Below are 15921 nucleotides of genomic sequence, written 5' to 3'. Positions count from 1 at the left end.
GCCGGCCCCATGCGGGGGCGGGCCCTGCCGGAACGCGGCGCTTGGCGAGGGCCGCGGGCGGAGCCGTTGTCGCCGCCACCTCCCCCTCACCGATCGCCGGCCCTGCCGGTGGTGGGGCCCGCCATGGGGCTGTGCCTGCCCTGCATGGGGGGTGCCGTCAAGGACGTGGTGGAAACGCCCGACCCGGTGAGTGCGGAGCCGGGGAGCGGCTTCCCCTCCCTTCCTTCCCTCTCCCCCCCTTCTTTGGCTTTCCGCCCGGTTGTTTGTAAGCGGGCGGTGACGCCCAGAGGCACCGGGAACCGAGGGGGTGGGGGGGGACGACGACGAGCCCGGGGAAGCAGCGGCCCTGCCCGCCGGGCCGGCGGAGCGGTGGCGGGAAGGGGCCGCCTTCCTCAAAATGGAGGCCGGGCCTCCCCGCGCTGCCGCCGGGGCTCCGCGGCAGGGCCCTCGGGGAAAGGCCTCATGGCCGCCGCAGTGCCCCGGGTTGGGGGGGAGAGCGATGCGCCCCCGGCAGCGGCCGTGCTCCTCCTCCGGGGCTCGGCCGCCTGGCCTGGGCAGGGGAGCTGCCGGGGCAGCCCGCAGCCTCCCTCCCTCGGCTCTTGGCCCACGTCTGGCTCCTGGGCGCTTGTGTGGGGAACCGGGGGTTTCACGCCACACTGGAGGCCGAGACAACCCTCATTTTAACCAGAAACGGGGAAAACCGTGCTCGTCCCCCTAGTGCACGGCGATGCTCGCTTCTCGGCTCACCTTCCTCGGGTGACATTGCTGCTGGGCGGGCAGGAGCCCACCTCCGTGCTCTGGCACCCCTCACCTCAGGGGGCTGAGGGGAGCGGGACAGGAGCCCCTCAGGCCTGGAAGAGCGAGCGTTCCCCTTTTCGGAGTCCAAAAGGACATTTCCCGCTCCGGTCTGAATTTTTCTGGAGTGAAGGCGTGATGCAGACAAGCTGAATACAGATTTCTGGGGGGATTGGACTGTAGATATGTCAGCAGCTGCTCTTCTAGCAGATTAGTCACTGAAAACACTTCGTTCTTGCAGACTGGCGGTGGAGGGAAGGATGACGCTAATTGACTTAAGGTTGGCATTTCGTGGCAGTTTGCATTACAGACTTGAGTAGTTTTTAAAAATCAAGACTTTCAAAAGAATGTACAGACTGTATTGGAATAGAATTTCACTGTCTTTCACATTTTATTTAGGAAATAAAAAGAAGACAGCTAGCAGAAGCTGCTGAAAAGAGGCAGATGGAGGTAACGTATGACAAAATACGATTTATTCAACATATATTTAGGTAACTGGTTAATGGGGAAACCAGCTAGGGCCCCTGGGGGAACACTGGATATGATGCCCGATTGTGGGAATTGCCATTAAATATTTTCTTAGTATCATTAATTTTTACTTTTATGTCATTCTTTCTATATATTTACAGTAGAGTAAATACACTCTACTGTATAGAGCTCGGTAGGTGCTCAAGGACGACTGCAAGATAACTGGTCTTGTTTGGATGGGAGAAGTTTTGCAGTAGTTAAAAAAACAGCCTAAGAATTGGAAGAGCAAGTTCAACATTATTTTTTTTTTTTTCCTCATTATAAGGCTTGAAAACAAGAGATTGAGAAGTATTTCAAACCAGAGTTGTCCAACAATTGTGGCAGCAATTTCAAGTGGTACTGCACTTGTCTTACAAATATGCAGGTCATGAGGACTTGCAAGTTCAGTTTATCAACGTGGCAACAATTGAGCACGTTTGAAACCTCAGCTCAAATTCCAGCAAAGTAGTAGTATTAATTTACTCTATCTTTTTAAGGTTTCTAAGCTATAACTACTGCAATACCCTTAAAGTTAGAAGAGGTAAGATACAAGTGTTCTAGCACGATGTAAAACTAGCTAGCCTATTTCTTCCTTTCCATACCTCTCAAAAAAGCTTATAACACACCATACCAAATCTACCAAGTGTATCTTAGAGACCACAGCTGAACTATGAAGAGAAAGGAATGTATTGTTTGTATGAGTGTTAGTGACATTACATACTGAATTAGAAGTCAACTGTTTTTGATGAGGACCACATTGACCTGGTTTTAAGGGAGTTTGGTGAATAAGTGGAGCAACAGCTGAGTGATGCTTCGGAGTCCTTCTTTAAAAACTCTTGATTTTGTGTCACACTACATACTAAAAGCAATCTACACATAATCTTAAATTGCAGAGGTTATTTTCAGCATAACTGTAGGAAGTACACTTTTGAGAAGCACGTGAAATGGGAACATCCTCATCTAGCTCTTAAATTGCTAAAAAGCTTTTCTGGGAGGAAGGAGAAAAGAAGTGACTTGAGTTATGGATGGCTTTGAAATTCTAAAGTAGCCGTTAAGCTGCTAAAGAAAAATGGAACTATCACTCTGTTACTTTTTGTTTTCTTAAAAGACAAAGAGATAAAACATCTACCAGGATTTTTCAGGACTACCTTTGAAAGCATTTCAGCCTCTGAATGTCAGGTAACGGACGTGTCCTGCAAGCAGCCTAATTCAGTTTCCCCCCTCGTGAGGGACAAGGGAGTAGATCAGATGTCCTTCTCTGCTTAGCGTTTTCCTGTACATGATTCTTAACTGCTCAATATTCAGCCTGAAGTCATGTGAGGTGTTCTTCCTTTAGGGGTGCTGTAGAGACAGTCTGGGTACCTAACTCGCTTGAAAGGCCAGTTGCCTAAAAGCTAGACGTCACAGGGGCTCCGTACGTTAGTATTTGTTGGTAAGATTTGCCTTAGTAGCCCGTTGTGAATTGTGCTTGTCATCAAGGCCTTGAATTTCAGGTGAGAGCGTTGCTGTTTTCCCTTGGTAGATTTTAACATCTTTTGTATAGCTTATGCTGTAGTATCATAACCCTAAACTTAGCTAAGAATCAGTTTTTAAAACATTTTCTTTCTAGGTTTACAGTGTTAACTGTTTGTCTGTAGTTCTGATATTCCTGCCATTTAGTCTAATTCCTCATTAGACCATCATGACCAGGCTGTGCAGCAGACAGTTGACAACAAGTTTCTCATCTGTGTACTACTGCTATTCACACATCCTATGAAGTTTGAAGGGTAGGCTATCACACAGGTTATTTCTCACAGATCACAATTTCAAAGTTGCATTTCCTACAGCTTGGGCTAGCACTACTAACGCAACCTTTTTTCTCCTCTGCATGTAAAGTTCCCAGCAATTTCTGTAGTAGCTATACAGAGCTTGTGACTTCCTCTGTCCGCTTATCGAGTGTTAGAACAGAAGCCGTCATTATGATTTCCATCATCTGTGTCCTATCTCTAGGTAGCTTTCTGATAAAAAGACATAGAAGAAGTGAACTGATAATGAAACAGGTGAAGTTCTTGGAAGTTTTGTCTGCCCAAGTCATCTCTTCCCAGTTAATTCTGTTTGTGAGGGCAAGAATAGGCCCTGATGCTGGAAAAGAACCACAGACTGAAAAATTATGGGACTTTTGGGAAGGGAGGTTCTGGTTCTGCATCTTAGGATGCAAAGGAGGTACATGTAATTGCATTAGGTGCGTTCATCTGGATGTAATAACGATACAAAGCAAAAACACCCTCACATACCTATGGGACCAAGAGTTGACAGCACAAAGAAGTATCCTGAAAGGTCTGTGTTTATGTAATAGTAGCATTACTTAACGTTTCAGTCTTTTCACACAAACCAGAGTTCACAAAATGGTGTTGCCAAGAGTTGCAGTTCGGTTTCTATCCAGAAAAATAGCTAACTGGTCTTACCCAAATGTGTTTTCTCCCAGGCTTCCTCTCGAGGTATTAAGAACGCTTACTCTGTAGAGCAAAAGAAAAAGAAACAGGAAGAAATAGAAAAAAGAATTGCAGCTTCAGGTTCTGGAGGAGAAGGAGGACTGAGGGTAAGTTTAAAAAAGAAACAACGTGATGCCACTGTCCGTATATGCACTGAGAAAATCCTGTTTTGTTGCCTACAAGATTGAATAACTTGCGGAAGAACCAAGAGGAAGGGAAGAGGAATAGAAATGGAAGCCTGTGTCGTTATCACGCAGTGTTCTCGATGAGATGTCTTTTCTGGGACACAAAGACAGCGAGGATGGCAGAGAGCTTGTTTCCCCCCCCGCTCTTCTTCCCCAGTTTCTGCACCTATGATGCATCAGTTTGACAGTACTCTCAGCACTGGGGACCTCCTCAGTGAGTTGACCTGAACCCAGTGTCCGTTTTCAGTACTGGTTGAGATTATCTCTCTTCCCTCAGAGCTTATAGGAAATGCTTGAACTAAGTAGGGTAATGGCTTTGGGTTTCAGGTTCTCTCTCTCTCTTTACAAAAGAAATACACAGCGTTGGCACAGATACTGATGAACTTTACTGCTACTACTTTCCTAATGCAAACCTTGTCTCGGAAGGCCAGGCAGAGATTTGATTAAGAATCAGAATCTTTCCAAGGCAATAGACGCATCTGGCTGTCAAAACACAAGCTTCATAAACCTTCATCTCTTACCTGCATTGCCGTATATGACTCTGGGGGCAGGAGTTTGTATAAGCTGCCACTGGTGGGCTGAATTTGTTGGACATAAAAGGTGTTAGAATGGGGAATTTACTGTCTTCAGACAGCCCTGTGGTGTTTGGGTTTTTTTGTTTGGTTGGTTGGGTTTTTTTCCTTTCTTTCCCCTATCTTCATACAAACCTGCAATGTGTTTTGTTGTTTTTGTCTTTAGTGGCAGGTTGGATAAAGAAGTATGAATTTTGAAGAGAAGATGATTGATGTTTACTGCCAATAACTTGCCAGTTTCTGCAGTTGAGTGGCACTTACTCATCATGTGGCTTTTGCTGTTTGCATATGAAGACTCAGCAGTACTTTGCCATCGTGGGAGAGGAGATGTGGAAACGTACACTAAGAAACTTAAGAACTAACTCTGAACACTAAGTTTTGGCCAATTTTTTTGTTTGTTTTATGTGCATGTTTTATCGCTTCCCTGTCCAGGGAGTGAGATGGGTTTTCTCACATGGAAGTGACCTCCTTACACGTAGTCAGTCAGTATGCGTATGCTGTCTGGTCAGTTGGTGTATGTACATCTGCGTATGACTGGCTTAGGCACAGCTCAGGTGCCCGTGTGTTGGTTTTGACGCTTAATTCAAGCTCTACAATTAAACTTGTCTCTTAAGTCCTCATGTAGAAAGTTGTTTATAAATATATATATTTGAATATGTGGGTGGCAGCATTTCTCTTTGGTTTCCTAATGACTTTTGAACTGCTTTGGGATTTAGTGCCTTTTTCAAAAAAGAAAGCAGATTCACAGCAGGTCCTTAGAAATTGAAGCATTTTGTCACACTAGGTAAAAAAAAAAGAGAGACCTTTATAAACCCTGTATACTTATAGCAAGAAAGCTGTTTTATTATGAGTGTAATAATTGTTCTCATTTTCTGATGTGGATTTCTTTTGAGTCTGTAAGTATTTATAATGAATACCGGAAGTTAAACATTAAATTAAAGATACTGTTATTAGTTGTTCTCCTTTATTACCACAAGAGGGCAATGCTGCACTTCTCAGGATTTTAAAAAACAAAAAGCAAAAGACTCTCACCTCTTGGGTGGTTCATTTCCTAAAGTTTCTGTAGTGTCTGGGTGGGTTTGTTACAGCGCAGTAACATTTGCTAAATGCCCAAAGCTCTGTCGCTTTTATTCTGTATTCAGCAATGTCTGTAATCCTTTCCCAAATGTGAAGCTGCCTTTGATTATTTAGAGCTACCTAAACCATGGTGTTACAACTAGATCCTCAAACTGGTGGCCTTGAGCCACTGCTTTGATAGAGGAGGGAATTTCGTTGCAGCATGATCAACACTAAGAATCTAGCTCTTATTTTCCCCCCTGAGAGCACTATGCATGGCTTCAGTATCTTACTGGCCCCATTTCTGACCTAGTTTAGGCTATGAAGGCTTTTTTTTTTTCCTTGAACTAAATATTTCTTCTTTTACCTCCCCCCATAGCGTCTCATGCTGTCTTAGGAGCGCAGTCCTGACACAGTGAGTTTCCTGGCTTAGCCTTCAGAATTGAGTTGAGAAGGGAGACTTTTCAATATTAATATAATGGTGTTTAGGCTAAAAAGCTGTGTCCTTGGCAGATGAATACCTTCAGTTTCCTTTGATTGCTGGCAGTTGCTCTCTTCGGTATATTAACTGGTCATAGTGAATTTTTTTTAAGTAAGTCTAATGAAAGCGCATTGAGTTATAATAAAATATACTAAACATTAATTTGAAATGTGAACTTCAATCCAACACCTGTCACAGCGGGTGTCCTACAAAGGCACTTAAGCAGCATTTAACACTTAGTTGGTCACGGGATATTTCAAACTTAATGTATTCTTCTCTTCATTCTCCATCACACTGCTCCCCCAAAACCATAAGGGGAGGAAATAACCATCAGTCTCTCTTCATCCAAGCCCCTACTGTATGAAAGAGCTAGCACACTGAGCAGACCCGAGTCTGGGCTTGGATTAATATCATGAAGACTTTCATTTAAAACCATTGAAATAACCCAGTGAAACAAGTCACAGTTCCTGGGTCACCTGCTGATCCTTCAGTGCTGTCAAAATTGGCGGAGTTTCCAGTGTAGAAGCAGTCACGCTGCTGTGCTGCCCATCCTTGCTAGGCAGCCCAAGGCAAGCCTGTTGGGTTCTGCTCCAGGTGCTGTCACCAGTAAAGGTGCTTTGCCTTTGAGGAAGAGATTACCACCCTGTCTGAACACCCACACGGCTTGTCATCCAGCTCTTAGGTCTGCAAAAACAGTTGGCGTGCTCGCGGCTGTCTGCCTGGCAGCTTCTCTGGGAGGTGGGAGTAAAGGTCTGAACCACCTCAGATCGAGGGGACACTGTACTTAATGCAGAGTTACTGTAGAAGAAAACACTGCTCCTCTCTCTCTCCATCCTTTAAGTAAAAAACAGATATATCTTGTGCTTCTTAGGAGTCCTTGTTTTGCATGTCAGATTCATTGTTAGAGCTAAGAAACATTCCAGAGGATTTGGGAGTGTGTAGTTCTGTATTACAAATCGCTGACTGATAAAGCTATTTTCATAGAGGTTTCTATATCATACCCCTCTCACTGTTCCGATGGCCGGTCTGAACTGAATTTGGGAAGTTACTTGGGTAAATAAAAACACCTCTTGTTGGTTTAAGTTTTTCGGTAACATTAAATGCAGTTGAGAATAAAAGCAGAAAATACTGCAGTTCAGTAGTATACAACTGATCGCTACCTGAAGCGTACCATTGAACAGTAACGTTGAGAGCTAGGTAGATTAAAGCTGCTCTGTCCTTTTAAAAACAGACACCTCCCCTCTCTTCCTTATCACTTAGTGCTGCAATAAGGACAAAATTCCTACAGTGTTTCATATTTACTTATTTCCCCCAATCCTAGACATTTATTTCACCTTGGAGGCTGTTAAAACGCATCCTTTCATGTGGCTTATCTAGGCAGTTGACATTTTGTTTGCTTTACAGCAGTATATACCTTTTTCCCTTCCACCTTCTGAAAGCATTTTCTTGCAGATCACTTGAAAAAACTCCCAGCAGTCGAAGACCAGCGCTCGTAAGCTGAAATGAAGGGGCTGACTCTCGGTAACTGCGATGGCATAATAGCTGTTGCCGTAACAGAAAATGAAACCATCTGCTCCTGCGTATTGTTAAACTACACAGATCGTGCCAGGGAGAGAGTGTTCGGGGCAGAGCTCCTTGAGGTTTGGGAGGGCACAGAAGCCGCGTCTCCACAAGGGTGGGTAGCGCCGCTGCGGGCCCTTAGGAAAACAGATGACTTCAGCACGTGGATTTGGCACGGTGACAGACTAAATCACTGGGACACAGCTCATCAGGCACAAGCGGTGCCAGCGGTTGGACTGAGATGGAAAAACCTCTCCAGCCCCATAAAGGTTCGCACGATCCCACGTGCCTGTTTCACCTTACTTTAGATTCCTAACATACCACAGGCTAAGAAAGTAGGAGACACAGAGCAAAGAAAAAGCACTCTGCCTCCCTCCCTGTCAGGTACTGCGTATCAGCAGGCACGGCAGTACAACACATAAGCCCAAAAAGAACCAAACCTTCGTAAGCGCCTCTAGCAGACGCTTCTGTAACGCTGTGTTGTGGCAAACAGCTCATCTCCCTGACCTAAAACGAACACATATAATGAATTCGGTGTCGGGTCTTAAGTTATAAGAAACTTGCTATACCTTCCCCCACACATATATTGATACCTCCCTGTTTCACTCATCCCCACCAACAGCCCTTGAACTAGCTTCCATAGATTTTACGTATGATCTCCAAACTGCTGTTGGAAAAAAAGGTGGTAATGCAAGGGAAGGAGCGCTCATCGCTAATAAAGATGAGGAAAAAAAAACCCCTATCCTCAATCATTTATGTAAAGAATCCTGCTTGGAAGAAAAACTCCAGGTAATATATGAACCGCAAGGGGACAGAAGGTACCTTCCATAATGAGCAATAACAGATGTCACATTTCTAAACTAATTCCGAATTGCTTCCAACGTGGTGATGCTTATTTGACATTGGTAATAATAACAGGTTTTAGAAGGAATCGAACATAATTTAGCCATCTTTAGCACAGTTACTTATTCACAGCCAGCAGGAGCTCCCATGAGGTTTGTTCTATGACCCAACGAGGACTCTGAGCCTCCTCAACACTCACATTCAGCTGAGTTGTACAGCGACAGAGTAAGCTAAAATCACTACACGGCATGTGTCCTTACAATCACCTTCCACGGCTAGTTCAACATTTCCGCATCTCATCACCTGCCCTTTTAACAAGAAACTGCTCCCGTCTCAGCAGACCCTCCCTCACCTGGGGGGACAAGAGAAGAGCTGCAGGTCTTCCCTGTTGGTACTCTACAATTCAGTTCAGCCTTCTAGAAATCTACACCAGATACCTTAATACCATGGATTTTAGTATAGAAACTTCAAGTATCATCCACTATAGCTAGCTGGTCAAACAACAGGGTTTTTTCTCCCCAAATACTTTCGACATGAAGCCTGTTCTGCCCCCATCACTGCAACATAGGCCAGACCTCTTCGAGCAAGATTTTGCTGCTCAGCTTTAGCTTTGTAAATTGAGCCTTAGGCTCCTAACAAATTCCCCAACTCCTACATTGCTATAGGAGCTAGTATACGAAGAAAATACCATTTATCAGAGCAGCAACACTTACCTTCTGAAGAACATACGCCCAACCTCTTCCTCCAGAACTAACTAGCTTACTGCACCTTTTTTTATTTTTTTATTTTTTTCACTTTATTGATGCTCCTGCTTTAATTTCCTCCTCTGCTATCCACACCCACACCAGGTGCATTAAATGCACCAAGTCCCACCTGCAAGCTTTTTACACAGATTAGGTGGTAGAGGCAAGACTTTAACAAGTCCCTTATAGGTTTCCCATTTTGGAATAGGCCAAGTTGAAGTTTTAAGTCAGGAAGTGTTGTAATGTGATCTTTTTTTTTTTTTAAGATGTTTTGAGTATCCTGAATCAAAAAAGACTATTTTGATACCTACAGTCCAAACACATAAAGCAGTTCATGTTTAATTTAAAATCTTGGTTTGGATTTACCAGGGTTGGTTGTTGAAGTTTAATGTTAAAATAAACCCAAGAATACTTTTTTTATAATCGTCTGCTTGTGATTTATTAACATGTAAACACCATCAAATATTTTAAAGAAAAAACATAATAGTAATGCACACTTAATCTTGGATGATGGAAATACAACTATTTATGTTTTAAAGAGTAACCATTACTTCAAAATAAACATCTGACACTTTCACAAGTCATTTTTTTTTCTTCTTTGTTCATTTGAAAACAGATCTCTTGGTGCACATATTAAGATCATGATTTTTTTCAGCTGTGCTGCATTTTTTTAAAATAATGTTGCTCACGGTCTGTCCTCGGCTCCCATAAGGGCTACGTACATTGCTTCTATGAGAATTGGGTCTTCCAATGGCTTTTCAAAGGATTTACTGCTTGAGTATGCATTTAATCGTCCTAGAAAATGTCTCAAAATAAGAATAAAAGGCTGCAATTTTTCTTTCTAAAACCACGTCTGGAATTATGGACTGCTACTTAGTATGGTGCACCAAGCAATTGTGAAACTGTATTTAGCAGATATTTTTAGACGGTGAGGTAGAATGGTTCCATGGAAGTGAGATAAAACGTGCTGATTTTAGTAAGGCATGGAACATGAAAGAAGAAGGTCTTGATCCTGCCTAGCCAGTAGATACTTTGCTGTTAATTTTAAAGACCACAGGGACAGACCATAAGGAAGGATATGTTTTAAAATTAAACTTCAGTAAAGACAGAAAAATACCAGCTGGTACTTAAAAAAGTATTTCAAGAATGCTTTCAATTTTTTTTTTTTTTTCCCCCTGCAAAGGAAAATTAACTTTCAATAAAATCTGGATATTTCTGTGCTATCTGTAGTAAGTGAATCCTTGTCTCGTTCACTGTGTACCTCATTATTAGGTTAGCAGCCAGTATTGTATATTGCAGGCATCCAGTGAGTAGCAGCGAAGTTTGGGAACACAGATTACAAATAATAAATAAGACTTTCAAAATGTATCAGTATTTTAAAAAATTTTATTTCATTTGTAATGAAACAACTGAGTTCTGCTCAAATTTATACAGTCAGTGAAATAATCCTATAAAATGATTTTTCTAGGACGTTACAAGGCACATAAATTACCAAATATAAACATAGAAAAGTAGCCAAAATAATGAACTAAGCCCCCATATGCCTTTAGCTATTTTAGAGGTGTGTGAATGATTTACAAGAATGTGAATCACTCCACTGACAGGGTAATGAATATTTCACATTTGGCATGACCAACGAAATTAAAAATAAGGGGAAGGAAAAGCTCAGATTCAAGAAGAGCGTAGTGTTTTGTGACTCAGGAGGGACTAGCATCTTCTGAAGCTCGTCGAGTCCAAGGGCTGTGCATCTTTTCCTGCTTCCCTTCGTGGGTTGCAGTACATCACCCTCCCAGTACATCTGTATTGTCTGACAGAGGAAGGGGCAACCTCTCAACTTCCCCATGCTTCTATATTGGGCAACGTTGTAAAAAACAGGAAGGACCTACGTACAGATCTAGCACTGAACATTGTCTTTAGCTTTAAAGAATAGAAGGTGGGGGGGGGGTTTCCTTGGGCTTTTTTTTTTTTTTTTAAGTAATCAGTTTGGGAAGTTGTTTGGCATGCAGTAAGTCTTTATATTCTACTGGTTAAGAAAATCTTGCAACCCATAAAAATAGTCAATTTTTATTTCATGTCAAAAGGCATTACCAAATAATTTCCACAAATATTCATTTTCCACCTGCATATATATTTTTCAGCTAGCCTAACAGTCAAGGATTCAATGTAATAAGATTTTCATACAAATATATTGTATTGTGTATTTTCTTCCATTAACAGGATCCACTCCTTTATGTAACTCTAAGTATACATTCACATATTAAAGAGTAATAATTTGGCTAAAAATATATGTCTATTTCTTATCTGATTGTAGTAATTAGCCTATCAAGGGTAATTTGCTATAAAAGATACAGTACTAGAAATAAATAGTTCTACAGTTCAAAGATTTTCAAAATGGGTTGCCATTTCCAGTCTGTCTTAAATTTTCCAAAGTCCTTTTAAAGCATAAACTAAATTTACTACACTTGAGAAAATAATTTGGACCTACATACATAGAATCCCAATCACATGAGAAGCTTATTTCACTTAATCTCCTTCTTGGTTTTGTAATGGGCAGAAACAACCAGATAATTGTCTGGATTCATGTCCCTGAGGGTTGGAGACTTGCTCTGGATTGGAGAAGTTTTCCCATCCACTCGGGAGATCTGCAACATTCGGCACGGGTCATGCTTCAGTAAGTAACCTGCAAAAGTCTCCCATCCTCCTCCAACACGAACCATCACATGTTTGTTGTGCAGCATCTGAAATTACATAGACGGGGAAAAAAAAAACCAAAACCTCTTGAGAGGGAACCATTCACTGGGAAAATCACATTTTTTCTACTGGAAAAAGCTGTGCTGACTTTAATTAAAAGTCACAGACGTACGTTAGTAGTCTGCTTTATAATAGAAGGAAAGGAAAAGAAATAGTAGAATGGTTTTTATTTGAATGTAATAAGTAAATTAAAAAGGTAAGAAAAATGAGATCATATTTAAAACTAATATTTTATGTAAACAATGCTACATGTTTTTCTAGTCCTGTAGCACCGAGTGATCCTGTTCTTCATGTTTTTAGTATAAACACGTTAGGGAACGCAAATATTTTTCAGATTAATTTTTTGAAAATATGTTAGTAAAGACACCATTTTATGTGTCTTGAAACTGGCTTTTCTTTATAGGCTAGGGATCTATATAAAAGGAGTAGTGAAGGGCAAACAACCAAAACCATCTCCTCTATCTCTTAAAATATCAAAGAAGTTATTTAAGAAAATGAAGTACCCTTTAGTTTAACAATGTAGTATTGCTGACATACATTTTAACTACACTAGTCCAATGTTGCAATTAAATTAGTCTAATGAGGGACATCAGAAATAATGTGTCTGGAACTGTTTGGAGATACCTGAATTTATGCTGAGTTGGGAAAGAAAATACAAGAAAAGTCCCCAGGCTCTTACTAGCAGGAGAGCTCAGTACTGCTTACGCTTGCTGCCTTTATTCCAGGAACACTGGGGCTTGACCTACAAAGGAATTTCAGGTTGAGAGGGATATCTAGCTGCCAAATTAGGTACCTCTCTCTGATGTGTATCCTCCAGATCCACGCTCATTTTCTGCCTACACTCAAATAAGATCTTTCACCAAGCACCAATGTAACTTCTCCCACGTCTGCACCCGTGACTTCAGTTGGCACTTTCACTAATTTCTCTCCTCTAGTTCTCCATGCAGAACAGTCAAATAAATACCAGCGAGGGATCATAAAGCAGCATATTCTATAGAAGCCACATCATAAATCATGCACTGAAAAATACTTTGATTAGTACATCTCATGAACTGCTAAACATCATTTAGCCGTAGTGCCAGAAATTAAAAATTGGCCCTGTAAAAGGCATGCTAGAAGCTGTTTAATGTAGTCTGGGTAACGACATTTGGATTTATGGCTGTGATGAGTATATGGGCTCTTCTACACGTCCAAAACTCCCTCGAGGGCTCACAGTATTTGCAGTTGAGACTTAAGTGGCACGTAAGCCTTTCGTAACAGCACAATTCAGATTAGTACACATAGCATAGGCAACAAAACAAGAAAAATTCTCAAACAATATCACAGGTAATAAAAGGCAAAAATGTAACTCTTACCCCCCACCCCCCAACAACAAACACCCCACCTCAGACTAAAAATGTGTTGTTTGATTTCTGTTACATGAGGAGTCAGATTCACTTGGAGTGAAGAAAGCATGGAAAGCTGTACAACTTTCTAAAGTTTGAAAATCAGAGTAAGTTTATAAGGAATCAAACTCTTCACCTGAATAAGCAGCTGCAAATGAAATCTTGTTTGAAAGTTTTCATTTAAAACTTTTTAATGCAAGGCAATTCTTGTTTCTGCATTTTGGTTTTTCTGTGAAACGTAGTGGGAAGTCAATTCAGCTTTACAGATACTGAAAAATAAAGTTACTTCTGATCCATCCCAATGAGAGCACACGCAAGTACTCTTAGTTTAATTAACACCTCTCAGCTACTGAGACTGTCTGTGCTGTTGCTCTGGGTCGTAGGAGCGACAGCCTCTGTAATAGCTATACACGAGTGAGGTCTTTCTCTAGATTTACATGGATATGCAAGTAGAAGCAGAGTCACATCTTCACCAATCACACTTTTTCATCTCAAGCTTTGTATTTTGGTTTCAAAACTTCATTTTGAACTGACAATGCTATGGTCAGCCTTCAGCAGTATGAGATTTGAATCATATCTTTAGTCTGGACAATGTATCATGAATGAAGCAAATGGTTTTTACATCAAGTTTGAAAATTGCAATTCAAATGGTGACACAGCCTTGAGACAACAGTCTAAAGAATTTTATTTTGCAACTTTCTCCTCTTTGAATGCCTAAAAAAGCATTTGAGAAATGCCCCCAAAACTTTTCATGTTAAAACATTTGAAGCCCAACTTTGGTCCACTACAACACGTGATGGTGCTGTGGGAGGGAGTTAACTGTTGCTGAATTTCAGCTTCCACGTACTGTCACAGGGGGGTTCATGTTCCAAGAGCACTTTGTATTTGGACTTTTGATTAAGACTTAGGAGTGGAAAGTTAGCAAACAGTATGTTTGGTTCAATTTCCCTTAGGGACTACTGTGCAGACAAATAAAAACTACTGCTGGTATGTTATTTCCTGATTCTCAGGTTAAATGTACATCTTCTGTCTTTCCCCTCTTTTCTCTTTGTATTATTATACTATTCTGAAATTCATTGAATGCTTGCTTTCTATAGAGACTGGATTTTCCTACATCCTAAATATAGTCATGGTTCATGCTGTGCTGTGCCACAAAAGGACCATTTTACTCCTACGGCCATATTTTGATGTCAGTAACCCCAGCACAAATCCAGAATAATTCTCCTAGCTTCAGAATTGCTCGAGGTTCACAGAAGTATAAAGGATTTCTCACCAAGAAAAAAAAAAAAAGAATAAAATAACTTGCTCTACTTTCTAACTGAAAAAGCAGTTTCCTCCTCAACGTACTTCAGCTGGAGATAAAACTTTTGAGATTTTATGATCCACCCAATTCAGCTTTTCACTGCATGAGACGTCTGAGAAAGAAAAAGTTGGATTCTACAATAATGAGGTTATTAGTCAGTTATCAGTGTAAATAAATTCATGACACATGTCTATTTTCACACCACCATCCAGCCAATTGAAACTGAGAAAACCCTTTCTGTAAAATAAAATCCAACATATGTTTACGATTGCCATAAATCTTCGTTATTTCAGTTGCGTCTGAAGCAGGGCTGTCACTAAAGCTGTTCTCTCTAGAATCTGTGTTTAAGCTGAATCTATGGTGAAGCAAACATATGAGAAACCAGATAACCAGACAATAGCATCGCAGAGGGAGAAACTATAGATTGTTTTGGTATGCGTTAAGGGTGTATCAAGAGATAACATGAAAAATAGTCAATAAAAGTTAGGCAAACCAAGTTGTCATTGCATAGGACTTTGGCATCAAAGTGAAACATAGTCTAAATGGCTCTGGTTTTCACATAAATACGTTTAGAGAGCTTTATGGCTTATTAAAGAGATATTAGGCTGTATGTGAAGATATTAAGCTCATGTAAATGAGCATAGTTTTACTGGCTTGAAAAAAAACTATTCGGTTTTATAGGAACTGAAAATCTGGCCCAATACTGTTATTGTTCAGATTATATTATAACTTTCTTAAAGAATATTTCAGGGAGGGAGGGGAAGCGGGAGGAGGAATTACACACTACGGATCTGATCCAAGTACTGCAAAAGCCAATGGAAAGAATCCTACGGACTCGAAAGGAACTTGGGCTGGGCTCTGGAAGCCAAACACAGCAACCTAAAGCAAATCATAGCCTGGAGTTAGTTGGTGTGATTTTAGGCCAACTTCAGAAACAATGTAGGCTACATACTGAGAGAATATTGACTATAAAATCCAAAGGTGTTTGGCAAAATAACGCAGTGCATCACACCAGTGGCTGTGCGAAGAAAGTTTTGCACTCCAGAAGTGACACGTTAATGAGATGGGGAAAGAGAAGAACTGAATACATTTCAATTAATTTTTACTGAATATGAGCCGCTTCGACTCATTGTCATCAGTAGATATAACCCTCGTTCTCATATCTTAGCGTTCAGGGGACCTTCTTTGAGACATGTGCAGAACTCCATCATGAAATGGGCTTCTAGAGCGATGTATTTTCACACCGACCCCAGAGACATCGCAAGCCAA

At 41.2% G+C, this 15921-nt stretch overlaps 2 protein-coding genes across 2 annotated transcripts in view; one reads left to right on the top strand and one right to left on the bottom strand.

Annotated features, from left to right (window-relative positions):
• Positions 1-123: 123 nt before the first annotated feature.
• Positions 124-5184, top strand: SVIP (small VCP/p97-interacting protein). The gene is made up of 4 exons (XM_010563715.1): positions 124-186; positions 1195-1245; positions 3767-3880; positions 4697-5184. Exons 1-4 carry the CDS (start codon positions 124-126, stop codon positions 4709-4711), a joined length of 243 nt encoding a protein of 80 aa, XP_010562017.1. The 3' UTR covers positions 4712-5184.
• A 6022-nt stretch (positions 5185-11206) lies between these two features.
• GAS2 (growth arrest-specific 2) overlaps positions 11207-15921 on the bottom strand; it is an 86488-nt gene continuing 81773 nt past the window's right edge. The window contains exon 7 of the mRNA XM_010563714.1: positions 11207-11951. Coding sequence (XP_010562016.1) covers positions 11733-11951 — 219 coding nt within the window. The 3' untranslated portion in view covers positions 11207-11732. The remainder of the gene's footprint in view (positions 11952-15921) is intronic.

The sequence above is a fragment of the Haliaeetus leucocephalus genome, unplaced genomic scaffold, assembly GCF_000737465.1.
Source record: "Haliaeetus leucocephalus isolate CR32 unplaced genomic scaffold, Haliaeetus_leucocephalus-4.0 Scaffold173, whole genome shotgun sequence".
NCBI lineage: Eukaryota > Metazoa > Chordata > Aves > Accipitriformes > Accipitridae > Haliaeetus > Haliaeetus leucocephalus.
The sequence above is the reverse complement of the archived record's forward strand: the minus strand, read 5'-3'. Positions and strand labels throughout refer to the sequence as shown.